Raw genomic sequence first — 13311 nt, 5'->3', positions numbered from 1 at the left:
TGGCCAGTTGTGCAACATCTGTAATGTCCGTGCTTTCATCAATTGCAACTGAAAACCCAATAAATGACTTTACTTTTTGCTTCAACTGGCTGTCCAAATCCACTGAAAGATCGGAAATCCTGTCTGCAACTGTGTTTCTTGTCAGGCTGATATTTGCAAAAGCCTGGCGCTTTTCAGGGCACACAATCTCCGCTGCCTTCATCATGCATGTTTTTACAAATTCACCCTCACTAAATGGTTTTGAAGCCACTGCGATTTCATTAGCAATGAGGTAGCTAGCTTTCACTGCAGCGTCACTGATGTCTCGGCTGTGAGTAAACACAGACTGCTGTTTCTTCAGTTCTTCTTCAGCCAACAGTTCATTCACCTTCTCTCTTCTCCGCTGTCCTTGAAAGTTGTCATATTTGTCGGCATGAAGACTCACATAGTGGCGACGAAGGTTATACTCTTTCAGCACTGCAACATGCTGTGAACACACCAAACATACAGCTTTCCCATTCAATTCCGTGAATAAATAGGAGGCTGACCATTTTTCTTGGAACACTCTGCGTCCCAGAGACATATTGGGGCAATGAGGGTGCCAAAGCACATAATGTTAAAAGTAGAAGCGGTAATAAATATCGCGGGCAAAAACAAAGTAGCTCATCCGGACTGGCTGCACTTGCTTGACCTACTTGCCCTGGTCCGGTATAAACAGTTTGCTTGCTTAACACAATTGCTATTGCGCCATCCAGTGGACGCAATTGGAACAGCAGTTTCTTTTATTGAAAAATTGCAGCTCATTTTTATACTTTACAAAATCATCTCGCGGGCCGGATTAAACCCCTTTGCGGGCCTAATCCGGCCCGCGGGCCGGACGTTTGACACCCCTGATTTAAAGAATATGGCTGTATTTAAATGTGTAAATAGTATTATTAATATAATGTATATAATATTGTTTTGTGTATCCCTAGCTGTATTTAGGAATATGACGTTATAATGTTGTCTTGCCTATGACTCTTCCCTCCGAGGCCAGAACAGACAGTAAATGTGTCCAGTTCTCACTAGGTTATGTTTACAGAGGAAGATGTGAAATTCTACCTAGCAGAGCTGGCTCTGGCCCTCGACCACCTGCACCATCTGGGAATAGTTTACAGAGACCTCAAACCAGAGAAGTATGTCCCATAATCCCTGACCCTCCTAGTCTTTCTGCCTCTAACTCCAGGGATTTAAACCCTAATCTACATGGTTGGGGTGTTGCTAGTGAGGGGTTAGGGGTGGTTGGGGTGTTGCTAGTGCTGGGTTAGGGGTGGTTGGGGTGTTGCTAGTGATGGGTTAGGGTGGTTGGGGTGTTGCTAGTGATGGTTGGGGTGTTGCTAGTGATGGTTGGGGTGTTGCTAGTGATGGTTGGGGTGTTGCTAGTGATGGGTTAGGGGTGGTTGGGGTGTTGCTAGTGATGGGTTAGGGGTGGTTGGGGTGTTGCTAGTGATGGGTTAGGGTGGTTGGGGTGTTGCTAGTGATGGGTTAGGGTGGTTGGGGTGTTGCTAGTGATGGGTTAGGGGTGGTTGGGGTGTGGCTAGTGATGGGTTAGGGGTGGTTGGGGTGTTGCTAGTAATGGGTTGGGGTGTTGCTGGTGATGGGTTGGGGTGTTGCTAGTGATGGGTTGGGGTGTTGCTGGTATGGGTTGGGGTGTTGCTAGTGATGGGTTGGGGTGTTGCTGGTAATGGGTTAGGGTGGTTGGGGTGTTGCTAGTGATGGGTTAGGGGTGGTTGGGGTGTTGCTAGTGATGGGTTGGGGTGTTGCTGGTGATGGGTTAGGGTGGTTGGGGTGTTGCTAGTAATGGGTTAGGGGTGGTTGGGGTGTTGCTAGTGATGGGATAGGGTGGTTGGGGTGTTGCTAGTGATGGGTTAGGGGTGGTTGGGGTGTTGCTAGTGGTGAGTTAGGGGTGGTTGGGGTGTTGCTAGTCATGGGTTAGGGTGGTTGGGGTGTTGCTAGTGATGGGTTAGGGTGGTTGGGGTGTTGCTAATGATGGGTTAGGGGTGGTTGGGGTGTTGCTAATGATGGGATAGGGTGGTTGGGGTGTTGCTAGTATTGGGTTAGGGTAGTTGGGGTGTTGCTAGTGATGGGATAGGGTGTTTGGGGTGTTGCTAGTGATGGGTTGGGGTGTTGCTAGTGATGGGTTAGGGTGTTGCTAGTGATGGGTTAGGGGTGGTTGGGGTGTTAGTGATGGGTTAGGTGAGGTTTGGGTGTTGCTAGTGATGGGATAGGGAGGTTGGGGTGTTGCTAGTATGGGTTAGGGTGGTTGGGGTGTTGCTAGTAATGGGTTAGGGGAGGTTGGGGTGTTGCTAGTGATTGGGTTAGGGGAGGTTGGGGTGTTGCTGGTGATGGGTTAGGGGAGGTTGGGGTGTTGCTGGTGATGGGTTAGGGGAGGTTGGGGTGTTGCTAGTGATGGGTTAGGGTGGTTGGGGTGTTGCTAGTAATGGGTTAGGGGAGGTTGGGGTGTTGCTAGTGATGGGTTAGGGGTGGTTGGGGTGTTGCTAGTGATGGGTTGGGGTGTTGCTGGTGATGGGTTAGGGTGGTTGGGGTGTTGCTAGTGAAGGGTTAGGGGTGGTTGGGGTGTTGCTAGTGATGGGATAGGGTGGTTGGGGTGTTGCTAGTGATGGGTTAGGGGTGGTTGGGGTGTTGCTAGTATTGGGTTAGGGGTGGTTGGGGTGTTGCTAGTGGTGAGTTTGGGGTGTTGCTAGTCATGGGTTAGGGTGGTTGAGGTGTTGCTAGTAATGGGTTAGGGTGGTTGGGGTGTTGCTAATGATGGGATAGGGTGGTTGGGGTGTTGCTAATGATGGGTTAGGGGTGGTTGGGGTGTTGCTAATGATGGGATAGGGTGGTTGGGGTGTTGCTAATGATGGGATAAGGTGGTTGGGGTGTTGCTAGTGTTGGGTTAGGGTGGTTGGGGTGTTGCTAGTAATGGGATAGGGTGGTTGGGGTGTTGCTAGTGATGGGTTGGGGTGTTGCTAGTGATGGGTTGGGGTGTTGCTAATGATGGGTTGGGGTGGTTGGGGTGTTGCTAGTGATGGGTTAGGGGTATTACTAGTGATGGGTTAGGGGTGATGGGTTAGGGGTGATGGGTTAGGGGTATTACTGGTGATGGGTTAGGGGTGTTACTAGGTATTGGTTAGGGGTGATGGGTTAGGGTTGTTACTAGGTATTGGTTAGGGGTGATGGGTTAGGGGTGTTACTAGTGATGGTTTTGGGGTGTATTGCGGGTGCTGCTTTCTCCTTTAGAAGACACATTGTCTTGTTGTTGATGGTGATGGGTTAGGGGTATTACTGGTGATGGGTTAGGGGTATTACTGGTGATGGGTTAGGGGTATTACTGGTGATGGGTTAGGGGTGTTACTAGTGATGGGTTAAGGGTGTTATTGGTGATGGGTTAGGGGTATTACTAGTGATGGGTTAGGGATGTTACTGGTGATGGGTTAGGGGTATTACTAGTGATGGGTTAGGGGTGATGGGTTAGGGGTGTTACTAGTGATGGGTTAGGGGTGTTACTAGTGATGGGTTAGGGGTGTTACTGGTGATGGGTTAGGGGTGTTACTAGTGATGGGTTAGGGGTGTTACTGGTGATGGGTTAGGGGTATTACTAGTGATGGGTTAGGGGTGTTACTGGTGATGGGTTAGGGGTATTACTAGTGATGGGTTAGGGGTGATGGGTTAGGGGTGTTACTAGTGATGGGTTAGGGGTGTTACTAGTGATGGGTTAGGGGTGTTACTGGTGATGGGTTAGGGGTGTTACTAGTGATGGGTTAGGGGTGTTACTGGTGATGGGTTAGGGGTATTACTAGTGATGGGTTAGGGGTGTTACTGGTGATGGGTTAGGGGTATTACTAGTGATGGGTTAGGGGTGTTAGGGGTGTTACTGGTGATTGGTTAGGGGTGTTACTAGTGATGGGTTAGGGGTGTTACTGGTGATGGGTTAGGGGTGTTACTGATGATGGGTTAAGGGTATTACTGGTGATGGGTTAGGGGTGTTACTGGTGATGGGTTAGGGGTATTACTAGTGATGGGTTAGGGGTGTTAGGGGTGTTACTGGTGATGGGTTAGGGGTGTTACTAGTGATGGGTTAGGGGTATTACTGGTGATGGGTTAGGGGTGTTACTGGTGATGGGTTAGGGGTGTTACTGGTGATGGGTTAGGGGTGTTACTAGTGATGGGTTAGGGGTGTTACTTGTGATGGATTAGGGGTGTTACTAGTGATGGGTTAGGGGTGTTACTGGTGATGGGTTAGGGGTGTTACTGGTGATGGGTTAGGGGTTTTACTGGTGATGGGTTAGTGGTATTACTAGTGATGGGTTAGGTGTGTTACTGGTTAGGGGTGTTGGGTTAGGGGTGTTACTGGTGATGGGTTAGGGGTGTTACTAGTGATGTGTTAGGGGTGTTACTGGTTAGGGGTGTTGGGTTAGGGGTGTTACTAGTGATGGGTTAGGGGTGTTACTAGTGATGGGTTAGGGGTGTTACTGGTGATGGGTTAGGGGTGTTACTGGTGATGGGTTAGGGGTGTTACTGGTGATGGGTTAGGGGTGTTACTGGTGATGGGTTAGGGGTGTTACTGGTGATGGGTTAGGGGTGTTGCTAGTGATGGGTTAGGGGTGTTGCTAGTGATGGGTTTGGGGCATTACTGGTGATGGGTTAGGGGTGTTAGGGGTGTTACTGTTGATGGGTTTGGGGTATTACTAGTGATGGGTTAGGGGTGTTACTGGTGATGGGTTAGGGGTATTACTAGTGATGGGTTAGGGGTGTTACTGGTGATGGGTTTGGGGTATTACTAGTGATGAGTTAGGGGTGATGGGTTAGGGGTGTTACTAGTGATGGGTTAGGGGTGTTACTGGTGATGGGTTAGGGGTGTTACTGGTGATGGGTTAGGGGTGTTACTGGTGATGGGTTAGGGGTGTTAGGGGTGATGGGTTAGTGGTGATGGGTTAGGGGTGTTACTGGTGATGGGTTAGGGGTGTTACTGGTGATGGGTTAGGGGTGTTAGGGGTGATGGGTTAGTGGTGATGGGTTAGGGGTGTTACTGGTGATGGGTTAGGGGTGTTACTGGTGATGGGTTAGGGGTGTTAGGGGTGATGGGTTAGTGGTGATGGGTTAGGGGTGTTACTGGTGATGGGTTAAGGGTGTTACTGGTTAGGGGTGTTTGTTGTTGTTGATGGTGATGTTGGTACTGTTAGGAGGCCTGTGTGTTTCTCTACTATACCTACTAATGTGGTTCTCTGTTTTCAGCATTTTGTTAGATGAAGCTGGACACATCAAGTTAACAGGTAGGACCTGCTCTCTGTCTGGGCTGTGGTGCTTCAGGAGATGTTGTGTGTTTATGTTGGAGCTAAAAGGAAGAAGTGGTTGTGTATTTCAGACTTTGGTTTGAGTAAGGAGTCAGTGGATGTTGATAAGAAGGCCTACTCATTCTGTGGGACGGTGGAGTACATGGCTCCTGAGGTCGTCAACAGAAGAGGACACACACAGAGTGCTGACTGGTGGAGTCTAGGAGTGCTCATGGTAAGCACACCTCTACATCACCTGTATCTATAACCCCAGCCTAATGTCTTTACCTGTATCTATAACCCCAGCCTAATGTCTCTTCCTGTATCTATAACCCCAGCCTAATGTCTTTACCTGTATCTATAACCCCAGCCTAATGTCTCTTCCTGTATCTATAACCCCAGCCTAATGTCTCTACCTGTATCTATAACCCCAGCCTAATGTCTCTTCCTGTATCTATAACCCCAGCCTAATGTATTTACCTGTATCTATAACCCCAGCCTAATGTCTTTACCTGTATCTATAACCCCAGCCTAATGTCTTTACCTGTATCTATAACCCCAGCCTAATGTATTTACCTGTATCTATAACCCCAGCCTAATGTCTCTACCTGTATCTTACCTGTACCTGTAACCCCAGCCTAATGTGTCTACCTGTATTTTACCTGTACCTATAACCCCAGCCTAATATCTCTACCTGTATTTTACCTGTACCTGTAACCCCAGCCGAATGTCTCTACCTGTATCTAGTCTGTACCTGTAACCCCAGCCTAATGAATCTGCCTGTATTAAAGTTTTGACCAATTCACCCGAGGTTGTAAATCCCGGATTCAAAATAAGAATTAGGCAAAGTCTCAGATACTGCAAAAGGTTCGTAGTTTATTCAGAGAACGTTCTGAAGTCAAAAATGCATACACAGTCATTTTATAACTCTCACCCCCACCTACGCACACACACACACACCGTTTATCACTTTTCTACCCGCCTGGCAGTTCCTAGCCGTGTCTCTCCTCCCTAGATTAGAGGGGCCTTGGAAAGGGGCCTCTTTCCTGTTGTCCTTTGTTGTCTCAACTCTCACATTACTACATAGTAACACAATGGTCTAGTCACACACACATTATGGAATTATGACTCTAACACATTTCATACAATTATAGGATTTCAGGGTGGAATCCTTTAGTCATTACTTTAAACATATACATTCCTTTATCATGCCTGTATCTATAACCCCAGCCTAACATCTCTACCTGTATCTAACCTGTACCTGAAACCCCAGCCTAATGTCTCTACCTGTATCTAACCTGTATCTATAACCCCAGCCTAATGTGTCTACCTGTATCTAACCTGTACCTATAACCCCAGCCTAATGTGTCTACCTGTATCTAACCTGTATCTATAACCCCAGCCTAACATCTCTACCTGTATCTAACCTGTACCTGTAACCCCAGCCTAATGTGTCTACCTGTATCTAACCTGTATCTATAACCCCAGCCTAACATCTCTACCTGTATCTAACCTGTACCTGTAACCCCAGCCTAATGTGTCTACCTGTATCTAACCTGTATCTATAACCCCAGCCTAACATCTCTACCTGTATCTAACCTGTACCTGTAACCCCAGCCTAATGTGTCTACCTGTATCTAACCTGTACCTATAACCCCAGCCGAATGTCTCTACCTGTATCTAACCTGTACCTGTAACCCCAGCCTAATGTCTCTACCTGTACCTAATCTGTACCTGTATCCCCAGCCTAATGTCTTTACCTGTATCTAACCTGTACCTGTAACCCCAGCCAAATGTCTCTACCTGTATCTAACCTGTACCTGTAACCCCAGCCGAATGTCTGTCTCTCCTCTCTGTATAGTTTGAAATGCTGACTGGGACGTTACCATTCCAGGGAAAAGACCGCAACGAGACCATGAACATGATCCTCAAGTAAGTCAACCACACTTGTTCTACAACATTGGTACTGTTATTGGATTTAATTCATTAGGATCCCCATTAGCCGACAGCTAGTCTTTACAGGGTCCGACATATAAAGGATTATACATTACAGACAAAAGACTACAGTTGACAAGCATTTTAAACATTAACATGTAGTGTGTGAGCATCTATCAGATACACACAACCAGTAGGTCACATAGGGAGAGGCGTTGTGCCGATACTTTATTCATCTTTTGAAACCACAAATGCTGTTTGCTTGCGTGATATAAGATGGGAGTTCCATGCATTTATGGCTCTCTATAACACTGTTCATTTCCTTGAATTTGTTCTTGACCTTGGGACTGTGAAAATACCCAAATTGGCATGTCTGGTTGTGTAAGTGTTTGTGTCAGTGCTGTGTCTATGTTGACTGCAAACATTTAGGAAATTTCAACACATTTAATGTTTCTTAAAAAAACAAGAAGTGATGCAGTCGGTCTTTCCTCAACTCTTAGCCAAGAGAGACTGGCATACATAGTATTAATATCAGCCCTCTGATTACAATGAAGAGCAAGACGTGCTGCTCTGTTCTGGGCCAGCTGCAGCTTAAAACCTCTCTGGGGTATGTGAGACGGTATCGTCCCACCGACCCTAGAAAGATTAAAACCTCTCTGGGGTATTTGGGACGGTAGCGTCCCACCTCGCCAACAGCCAGTGAAATAGCAGGGCGCCAAATTCAAAACAACAAAAATCTCATAATTCAAATTTCTCACACATACAAGTATTATACACCATTTTAAAGATAATCTTCTCGTTAATCCAACCACAGTGTCCGATTTCAAAAAGGCTTTACGGCGAAAGCATAGCATTAGATTATGTTAGGACAGCACCTAGACAGGAAAAACCACACAGCCATTTTCCAAGCAAGGAGAGGTGTCACAAAAACCAGAAATACAGCTAAAATTAATCATTAACCTTTGATGATCTTCATCAAATGACACTCATAGGACTTCATGTTACACAACACATGTATGTTTTGCTCGATAAAGTTCATATTTATATCCAAAAACCCCATTTTACATTGGCGTGTAATGTTCAGAAATGTTTTGCCTCCAAAACATCCGGTGAATGAGCACATCAAATTACAGAAATACTCATCATAAACTTTGATAAAAGATACAAGTGTTATGCACAGAATTATAGATAAACTTCTCTTTAATGCAACCGCTGTGTCAGATTTCAAAAAAGCTTTACGGCGAAAGCAAACTTTGCAATAATCTGAGTACAGCGCTCAGACACCAAAAGAAGCCATACAGATACCCGCCATTTTGGAGTCAACAGAAGTCACAAATAGCATTATAAATATTTACTTACCTTTGATGATCTTCATCAGAATGCACTCCCAGGAATCCCAGTTCCACAATAAATGTTTGTTTTGTTTCGATAAAGTCCATATTTATGTCCAAATACCTCCTTTTTGTTCGCGCGTTCAGTCGAGTACTCCAAATGCACTGTGCTCACGCAGTAAGTTCAGACGAAAAGTCAAAAAAGTTCTATTACAGTTCGTAGAAACATGTCAAACGATGTATAGAATCAATCTTTAGGATGTTTTTATCATAATATTCCAACCGGACGATTCCTTTGTCTTTAGAAATTAAAAGGAACGCAGCTCGCTCCCAAAGCTCATGGCATTCTGCCAGACCCCTGATTCAAACAGCTCTTATTCTCTCCCCCTTCACAGTAGAAGCATGAAACAACGTTCTACCGGACAATTCCTTTGTCTTCAAAAAAGAAAAGGAACACATGTAACTCTCACGGGAGCACGCGTGAATGAGTTCATTTCATTTTCTCAGTCATCTGATTCCAAGAGCTCTTATTCTCTCCCCATTCACAGTAGAAGCATGAAACAATGTTCTAAAGACTGTTGACATCTAGTGGAAGCCTTAGGAAGTGCAAAATGACCCCACAGACACTGTATATTAGATAGGCAATCACTTGAAAAACTACAAACCTCAGATTTCCACACTTCCTGGTTGGATTTTTTCTCAGGTTTTTGCCTGCCATATGAGTTCTGTTATACTCACAGACGACATTCAAACAGTTTTAGAAACTTCAGAGTTTTCTATCCAAATCTACTAATAATATGCATATCCTACCTTCTGGGCCTGAGTAGCAGGCAGTTTACTACGGGCACGCTTTTCATCTGGACGTCAAAATACTGCCCCCTACCCAAGAGAGGTTAACTAGGTCCTTCTTTGCTTCACTTGATCGTATGATTGGACAATAATCACAGACAAAACTAGAGCCTGCAGGACTTGCTTTGTGGGGTGTGGTGTCAAAAAAGCAGAGCATCTCTTTAAGGCCTCACGTGCGCCGAATACAACAGGTGTAGACCTTACAGTGAAATGCTTACTTACAGGCTCTAACCAATAGTGCAAAATAGGTATTAGGTGAACAATAGGTAAGTAAAGAAATAAAAACAACAGTTAAAAGACAGTGAAAAATAACAGTAGCGAGGCTATATACATCAGCGAGGCTATTGTGTCGATTGAAGCTTATCCTCAATACTGACAACTAAACTATTGGTGTTTTCTAAAGCAAGAAATAGACCTCTAAACTTTTCACCTATTATTACCTGTCAGTGCATTGAGATTGAGACTGTAACCTCATATAAATATCTCATATAAATATCTTGGAAATTTAATTGATGACAGCCTCTCTTTTAAATTGCATATTCAACAACTTACAAAAAAATTGAAGCTGAAATTGGGTTTTTATTTTAGGAATAAGGCCTGTTTTTCTTTTGAAGCCAGGAGGCTAGTATCAGCTACATTTATGCCTTTACTAGACTATGGGGATATTTTATATATGAATGCTTCCGCTCAGTGTTTGAGATCAATTGACACCCTTTACCATGGCACTTTGAGATTTATTTTAAACTGCAAAACCCTTACGCACCACTGCACTTTATATACCAGGGTTGGCTGGCCTTCTCTAGTCACTCATAGGCTCAGTCACTGGTATATTTTTATTTACAAAGCCATGTTGGGTTTACTACTGTTTTATTTGTTTTATTTGGGCATTTTTATTGTTCAGTAATGTGGAGGGTCGTCTCTTCGTTCGCTGGACTTTATCCTGCTAACTGTTCCAAATGTCCGATCTGAATTTGGTAAAAGGGCTTTTATGTACTCTGCGCCATTGTCTTGGAATGCCTTACAAAATACTTTTAAACTGGAAGAACTTGTCCCGATTGGTATTTTTAAATCACTGATGAATGATCTTGAGACTGATTCCCTGACATGTCAATGTTTTTAATTTGCTGTTTTTGATTTTGTAATATTCTTGTGAATTCTATGGTTTTTACTAGATTATTTGTAGTTTTTCATGTTGTTTGTCTGTAATTTTTGTAATGACTTGGTGCTGCATATCTGGCCAGGACGCCCTTGAAAAAGAGATTTTAAATCTCAATGAGCCCTTCCTGGTTAAATGAAGGTTTAATAAAAATTACAGTAGCGAGGCTACATACAGGCACCGGTTAGTCAGGCTGATTGAGGTAGTATGTACATGTAGATATGGTTAAAGTGACTATGCATATATGATGAACAGAGAGTAGCAGTGGCATAAAAGATGGGTTGGTGGGTGGCGGGACACAATGCAGATAGCCCGGTTAGCCAATGTGCGGGGGCACTGGTTGGTCGGGCCAATTGAGGTAGTATGTACATTTACATTTACATTTAAGTCATTTAGCAGACGCTCTTATCCAGAGCGACTTACAAATTGGTGCATTCACCTTAAGATATCCAGTGGAAAAACCACTTTACAGTAGTGCATCTAAATCTTTTGGGGGGGGGGGTAGAAGGATTACTTTATCCTATCCCAGGTATTCCTTAAAGAGGTGGGGTTTCAGGTGTCTCCGGAAGGTGGTGATTGACTCCGCTGTCCTGGCGTCGTGAGGGAGCTTGTTCCACCATTGGGGTGCCAGAGCAGCGAACAGTTTTGACTGGGCTGAGCGGGAGCTGTGCTTCCTCAGAGGTAGGGAGGCGAGCAGGTCAGAGGTGGATGAACGCAGTGCCCTTGTTTGGGTGTAGGGCCTGATCAGAGCCTGAAGGTACGGAGGTGCCGTTCCCCTCACAGCTCCGTAGGCAAGCACCATGGACTTGTAGCGGATGCGAGCTTCAACTGGAAGCCAGTGGAGAGAGCGGAGGAGCGGGGTGACGTGAGAGAACTTGGGAAAGTTGAACACCAGACGGGCTGCGGGGTTCTGGATGAGTTGTAGGGGTTTAATGGCACAGGCAGGGAGCCCAGCCAACAGCGAGTTGCAGTAATCCAGACGGGAGATGACAAGTGCCTGGACTAGGACCTGCGCCGCTTCCTGTGTGAGGCAGGGTCGTACTCTGCGAATGTTGTAGAGCATGAACCTACAGGATCGGGTCACCGCCTTGATGTTAGTGGAAAACGACAGGGTGTTGTCCAGGGTCACGCCAAGGTTCTTAGCACTCTGGGAGGAGGACACAAGGGAGTTGTCAACCGTGATGGCGAGATCATGGAACGGGCAGTCCTTCCCTGGGAGGAGGAGCAGCTCCGTCTTGCCGAGGTTCAGCTTGAGGTGGTGTACATGAATGTATAGTTAAAGTGACTATGCATATATGATAAACAGAGAGTAGCAGCAGCGTAAAAAGGGGTCGGGGGGCACACTTTAAAAAATATATATATTTTACCTTACTAGGCAAGTCAGTTAAGAACAAATTTTTACTTTCAATGATGGCCTAGGAACAGTGGGTTAACTGCCTTGTTCAGGGGCAGAACGACAGATTTGTACCTCGTCAGCTCGGGGATTTGATCTTGCAACCTTTCAGTTACTAGTCCAACACTCTAACCACTAGGCTACGTTGCCGCACCATGCAAATAGTCTGGGTAGCCATTTGATTACCTGTTCAGGAGTCTTATGGCTTGGAGGTAAAAACTGTTGAGAAGCCTTGCAACCAGTCAGGATGCTGTCGACGTTGCAGCTGTAGAAACTTTTGAAGATCTCAGGACCCATGCCAAATCTTTTTAGTTTCCTGAGGGGGAATAGGCTTTGTTGTGCCCTCTTCACGACTGTCTTGGTGTGTTTGGACCATTCTAGTTTGTTGGTGATGTGGACACCAAGGAACTTGAAACTCTCAACCTGCTCCACTACAGCCCCGTCGATGAGAACATCTCTCTAGGAAGGAGGAGGGTGGGGGTCTGTTTCATGATTAACAACTCATGGTGTAATTGTGATAAAATACAGGAACTCAAGTCCTTTTGTTCACCCAACCTAGAATTCCTCACAATCAAATGCCGACCGTATGATCTCCCAAGAGAATTTACTTTGATTATAGTGGTCTGCAATTTATCACAATATACTCTACCTCAGGCGAGCAAAATCTCGAGACTTCCTTAGATTTCGTGCATCAGCTGTTGTTTACAAATATGCACAGACTGCCCCCCCTCGTCTTACTGGAGTGTGCTGTTCTATCTTGCCGGTGCAGCGTATATCCCGCAAGCTGATTATCCATGTCATCATTCAGCCACAATTTCGGGAAACATGAGATATTACAGTTTTTGATGTCCCGTTCGTAGGATATTCGTGATCGTACCTCGTCTAATTTATTGTCCAATTATTGCACGTTTGTGAGTAATATCGACGGTAACGGCAGCTTTTCCAATCGCTTTCTGTGGATCCTTACGAGGCATCCCGCTCTGTGTCCTCTGTACATGCGTCTCTTCCTCTTGCTAATAACTGGGATGTTGACCTTGTCAGGTGTTTGGAGAATGTCCTGTGCGTCCTGCTTGTTGAAGAAAAAATCTTTGTCTAATCTGAGGTGAGTGATCGCTGTCCTGATATCCAGAAGTTATTTTTCTGCCGTAAGATACGGTTGCAGAAACATTATGTACAAAATAAGTTGTAAAAAAACACATAACAGCACAATTGGTTGGGCGCCGTAAAACTGCTGCCATTTCTTCCGGCGCTACCCTCCGCTTCCGAGTATATTACTTGCTAATGTTCAGTCCCTGGATAACAAAGTTGACGAGATCAGGGCAAGGGTTTCTTTCCAGAGAGACGTCAGGGATT

The 13311-nt window shown here is 45.4% G+C and overlaps 1 protein-coding gene across 3 annotated transcripts in view; it reads left to right on the top strand.

Annotated features, from left to right (window-relative positions):
- The window catches only part of rps6kal (ribosomal protein S6 kinase a, like), a 67055-nt gene that overhangs the window by 23007 nt on the left and 30737 nt on the right, over window positions 1-13311 (top strand). For 2 of the 3 annotated variants that reach the window (XM_029719840.1, XM_029719848.1), the window contains 4 exons: window positions 1048-1154; window positions 5257-5294; window positions 5387-5529; window positions 7156-7226. In XM_029719840.1, coding sequence (XP_029575700.1) covers window positions 1048-1154; window positions 5257-5294; window positions 5387-5529; window positions 7156-7226 — 359 coding nt within the window. The remainder of the gene's footprint in view (window positions 1-1047; window positions 1155-5256; window positions 5295-5386; window positions 5530-7155; window positions 7227-13311) is intronic. The other variant, XM_029719856.1, reaches the window with a different exon arrangement.

Source organism: Salmo trutta, chromosome 3 (genome assembly GCF_901001165.1).
Source record: "Salmo trutta chromosome 3, fSalTru1.1, whole genome shotgun sequence".
NCBI lineage: Eukaryota > Metazoa > Chordata > Actinopteri > Salmoniformes > Salmonidae > Salmo > Salmo trutta.
Note: the sequence above shows the minus strand (reverse complement) of the source record. Positions and strands in the feature narration are given on the sequence as shown.